This window comes from Neoarius graeffei, chromosome 26 (assembly GCF_027579695.1).
Source record: "Neoarius graeffei isolate fNeoGra1 chromosome 26, fNeoGra1.pri, whole genome shotgun sequence".
NCBI lineage: Eukaryota > Metazoa > Chordata > Actinopteri > Siluriformes > Ariidae > Neoarius > Neoarius graeffei.
The window spans coordinates 56,564,998-56,570,264 of NC_083594.1; the positions used below are offsets into that span (position 1 = coordinate 56,564,998).

Genomic DNA, 5,267 nt, shown 5'->3' on the forward strand with positions numbered 1-5,267 from the left:
CCAGCGTGTGCATGTGACCGTGCGGGTAGCATGTCCGGGGGGTGTGACCGTCGTACAGGTGTGTGTGTGTGCAAACCAGGTGTGGTCGGGGACAGGTGTGACATGTGTGGGCGTGGTCACTGTGCTCAGTTCCCTCACTGCCCCATCTGTCCATCCTGCTTCTCCTCGCTCGATGCAGAGCTGCAGAACCTCACACTCCATCTGCTCTACCTCAAACAAAAACTCACACCACCACCCCAAATCCCCCCAAACACACTTCAGCGCATCACAGATGCACAGCACACACTCTGGCAAATCATCAGTGCACTGAAACTCCTCCCTAACAACAGAGACCTATACAGCAATTATACACACCGTTTATACACACTGCGGTGAGTCTCTCTCTTTCTCTCACACACACACACACACACACACACACACACACACACACACACACACAGTATTGACCTCAGTAGTTGCCTATCTTTCTCCCAGCTCCGAGTTGAAGGGCGTGGAGGAGGATTTGAGACGTACAGGTATAGTTTATTCTCCAGACCTGGAGGTGGAGTTACGCAGGCTTCAGGAACAGCTCTCTGACCTTCATCTGGTTTACAATGACAAAAAACAAGCAGCAAGTCACCTCAATAACTCCAACTATGCTGGTACACACACACACACACACACACACACACACACAGAGAGTAGAGAAATACATTGGATTTCCCCTTAAATAATGCAGCTAAACATTTAAGCCAGTCTCTCTCTCTCTCTCTCTCTCTCTCTCTCTCTCTCTGTGTGTGTGTGTGTGTGTGTGTGTGTGTGTGTGTGTGTAGAAGTCCTGGATGCTGTAGAAAATGCCTTCAACAGATCCACAGATGCGGTGAAACATGCAGACAAAACAGCAGACACTGTGAACAAATCAGCGTCAGTCAGAGACGATGCCATTAAAGGCCTGAAGAACATACAGCCAATCAATACGCAGAACCTGCAGATGCTCGGGGAGGACCTGGCAACCCGTCCCAACCTCACCCCCACAGCCACAAAAGTGAGAACACAATCAAATACAAAACATCCACCTCAAACTAAATAAGACTATTAACATCAATAAGGGGCGGCACGGTGGTGTAGTGGTTAGCGCTGTCGCCTCACAGCAAGAAGGTCTGGGTTCGAGCCCTGTGGCCGGCGAGGGCCTTTCTGTGTGGAGTTTGCATGTTCTCCCCGTGTCCGCGTGGGTTTCCTCCGGGTGCTCCGGTTTCCCCCACAGTCCAAAGACATGCAGGTTAGGTTAACTGGTGACTCTAAATTGAGCGTAGGTGTGAATGTGAGTGTGAATGGTTGTCTGTGTCTATGTGTCAGCCCTGTGATGACCTGGCGACTTGTCCAGGGTGAACCCCGCCTTTCACCCGTAGTCAGCTGGGATAGGATCCAGCTCGCCTGCAACCCTGTAGAACAGGATAAAGCGGCTACAGATAATGAGATAATGAGACATCAATAAGTAATTTAATGATGATTCAATTATGACTCAGTGTCAGCTGATCATCATAGATTTGCATATTTAATTAAATAGGCTATTATAAATAACCAACTTATGATTTGAACCTGTAAATGTGTGTGTGTGTGTGTGTGTGTTAGGTATGTGGCAGTAGGCGTGTGTTGCCATGTACCCCACAGCAGTGTGAGGGTGAGATGTGTCCTGCAGACAGAGTGCCCCCCTGTGTTCAGGGCCAGAAGTGCGTGGGAGCTTTACCATGGAGCCAGAGGGCGGAGCAAGACACAGTGGAAGTGAAGGACAAACTGCAACAACTCAATGACAAGATTACTCAGGCATACAAACAGGTAAAACACACACACACACACACACACACACAGTTCCCAGTGGCTGACAGTGGTAGTGAGTCTGAAACTCCTCCCTCTGATTTGCAGATTCAGAAATCCCAGGACTCGACCAATCAGGTAAGACTGTCTGCAGATGAGCTGTCCAATCGGATGAAGCGTACTCGTGATGACATCGATGAGGGACTGAAGGACATTAAAGAGTTTGTTAAGAAGCTGAAGGACTTCCTGTCAGGTGAGTTCTGCACATGATCACCTCAATCATGCATATTTAAATTCGCACTCAGTCTGTTAAAGGTTCTGTTTAAAATGTCTCCTTTCTCCCTATAAAGTGCACTACATAGGGCAAGTATAACCATAAAATAGAAGTGCTAATATAGTCTATACATATATCCAGGATGTGTACAGCAGGGAGCCATAGAAAAGGCTGGATTTAACATTTTTACTTGGTTAATTTACATATTCAGGTATATTTATAGAGTCCAGTATTTTTAAAGAATGTGAAAATGCAGAGACTTTTCCTCTGGCATTTTAAAGCATTTTGTGTGTGTGTGTGTGTGTGTGTGTGTGTGTGTGTGTGTGTGTGTGTGTGTGTAGACCCAACCTCTGACCCTGCAGCAGTGCAGCGTGTGTGTGAGGGTGTGTTGGGTGTGAAGCTTCCTGAGACGGTCGATGCTCTAAAGAAGAAGCTGAAAGAGATTCAGGATGTGGCTGCCTCACTGCCCGACACCAGCATGGTCCTAAAAAATGCCAGCTCACAGCTGCAGGAGGCGGAGCAATTACTGCAGGATGCCAAGAATGCCAGGTACACAACATCCTAACAGACACACACACACAGACAGAAAACTACCATCGCACACTAATCAGATTCATTTGTTGATGTATGTTTGCGTGTTTGTGTATATGTGTGTGTACGCCTTCCAGGGATACAGCACTGGGTCTGCAGAAGAGCACTGATAGGGTTCTGGAGTCCCTGAATGATGGGGAGAATGCTCTTGTTGACATGGAGGAGAAACTGCTGCACAACCGCAACATCATTGACCAAATCAGAAATAAAATCCAGAACGTATGTGAATTCAACCCCTCTCTACCCTGAACTCCCTCTAAACCCCGAACCCCCTCTCTACCCTGAACTCCCTCTAAACCCTCAACCATCTCTCTACCCTGAACCCCCTCTCTACCCTGAACTCCCTCTAAACCCTCAACCATCTCTCTACCCTGAACCCCCTCTCTACCCTGAACTCCCTCTAAACCCTCAACCATCTCTCTACCCTGAACCCCCTCTCTACCCTGAACTCCCTCTAAACCCTCAACCATCTCTCTACCCTGAACCCCCTCTCTACCCTGAACTCCCTCTAAACCCTCAACCATCTCTCTATCCTGAACTCCCTCTAAACCCTGAACCATCTCTCTACCTTGAACCCCCTCTCTACCCTCAACCATCTCTCTATCCTGAACTCCCTCTAAGCCCTGAACCATCTCTCTACCCTGAACCCCCTCTCTACCCTCAACCATCTCTCTACCCTGAACTCCCTCTAAACCCTCAACCATCTCTCTACCCTGAACTCCCTCTAAACCCTGAACCATCTCTCTACCCTGAACCCCCTCTCTACCCTCAACCATCTCTCTACCCTCAACCATCTCTCTACCCTGAACTCCCTCTAAACCCTCAACCATCTCTCTACCCTGAACTCCCTCTAAACCCTGAACCATCTCTCTACCCTGAACCCCCTCTCTACCCTCAACCATCTCTCTACCCTGAACTCCCTCTAAACCCGGAACCCCCTCTACCCTCAACCATCTCTCTACTCTGAACCCCCTCTAAACCCTGAACCATTTCCCTACCCTGAACCATCTCTAAACCCCGTGTCTTTGTCTCAGGTGGAAGATGTTCTGTTCCCTGTTGAGGCTTTAGTGAATAGGGGATTTGGGGAAGTTGATACACTGCGTCCCCTGCTGGACCCTCTGAAGGAGGCTGTGCAGAGAGGAACGGAACTAGCAGAGGAGGCGGGGGAGAAGGCAGAGGAAGCGGAGCTTGAGGCAAACACTGCAGCACAGGTGTGTAACATGTAAACGTGCACGCACACACAACTTACAAAAAAAGATGCGTTTCAATTAATGTCAGTTCATTTGCAATGGCTCATTTAAATAAATCAGGTGAAATGATTCACTGCTTATCTACAAAAACACAGGACATTCACATACCACTAACTACACACCACATACACCAGTACACACACTACACTGATGGGTGATTTCCAAATGAATCAGTTCTATTGTAATGATTAACAAAATGTGGAACTAATTTGCAGACACAAACAAATCAAATGCATTTTCAACATCTTTACACTTTAATAATTTATTTTTTATAATTTAATGTGTGTGTGTAGGACCTGGAATTACTGCAGCAGCAGTTGTTGAAGCTGAAGCAGAATACAAACAATAACACAGATGCAGCAGGAAAACGTCTGCAGACACTACAGACTGAGGCGACACACCTGATTCAGGACACAGCCGACATCCTGGACCAACTCACAGGTACAGACACACAGACAGGGAGTGAGACAGACAGAGGACACTGGGTTTGGTACATGTGTTACTGTTTCAATGAAATCTAAAGGATCACATTTTTAATAAATTAAATGAATATTGGTCTCTCTCTCTCAGATAAGGAGGCGGAGCTGCGACAGTTGGGGGAGGAGTTCACATTGAACTCTCAGATGCTGGACGGTTTGGAGTCTCGACTGAACGAACTGATCATGAGCATCAATGCTAAAGTTGGCAACCTCAGCGGGTGTGTGGGCTGAACACCTTTACCTTCTTTAAATGCAAATTTTTAACTTAATGTGAACAGTATTTTTTTGTAAATGTTAAGGTTGTGGTTTTTGTTTAATAAAAAAAAAATTGAGCTGAGTGTTTGTGTTTCCATTCCTGTACTTCCTGTTTCACCTTTAAACAAACAGCTCACATTTCACTTTTAATGAAACAGAAGCATTAAAGCAGAGCGAACTTAAAGGTCATAGGCAAGGGTCGGAGGTGAAACATAGAATATCAACTTTATTGTCTAGAAGAATGACCCAAAAAGCGAATTCAATCTTCCTGGTGTCTAATTTGCAGCCTAAAATTGAATAAAATGGTTAAAATATACTGGTTTGCCCAATTTCCGAAGGTTTGTTTACATCTCACTTATGCGCACTTTCACCGCCAGGGGACCGTCATCGTGACGTCATTTAAGCCAAACAGACCGGGAGCAGTTCCGTGTTTACCTGCGAACCGAGCACACGTGTACGGACTCTGGTCATGAGAGGTTGTGTAAAATGTCTGAAAGCGATTTTGAAGCACGAACTCTCCAAACTGAATATCGAGAGGTGAAACCGTATCTGTATGACCCTATGGCCGTTGTGAAGCAGTTGGTGAATGTGGCTCACGGGTTTGACCGTGCGGCCTCGGAATCG

At 46.6% G+C, this 5,267-nt stretch overlaps 1 protein-coding gene across 1 annotated transcript in view; it reads left to right on the forward strand.

Annotated features, from left to right (window-relative positions):
* The window catches only part of lamb3 (laminin subunit beta 3), a 10,319-nt gene extending 5,594 nt beyond the window's left edge, over window positions 1-4,725 (forward strand). The window contains exons 13-22 of the mRNA XM_060910769.1: window positions 5-371; window positions 475-641; window positions 813-1,024; window positions 1,612-1,815; window positions 1,903-2,047; window positions 2,410-2,617; window positions 2,737-2,878; window positions 3,694-3,870; window positions 4,203-4,350; window positions 4,480-4,725. Of these exons, the coding sequence (XP_060766752.1) occupies window positions 5-371; window positions 475-641; window positions 813-1,024; window positions 1,612-1,815; window positions 1,903-2,047; window positions 2,410-2,617; window positions 2,737-2,878; window positions 3,694-3,870; window positions 4,203-4,350; window positions 4,480-4,619 (1,910 nt within the window). The 3' untranslated portion in view covers window positions 4,620-4,725. The remainder of the gene's footprint in view (window positions 1-4; window positions 372-474; window positions 642-812; window positions 1,025-1,611; window positions 1,816-1,902; window positions 2,048-2,409; window positions 2,618-2,736; window positions 2,879-3,693; window positions 3,871-4,202; window positions 4,351-4,479) is intronic.
* The last annotated feature ends 542 nt before the right edge of the window (window positions 4,726-5,267 follow it).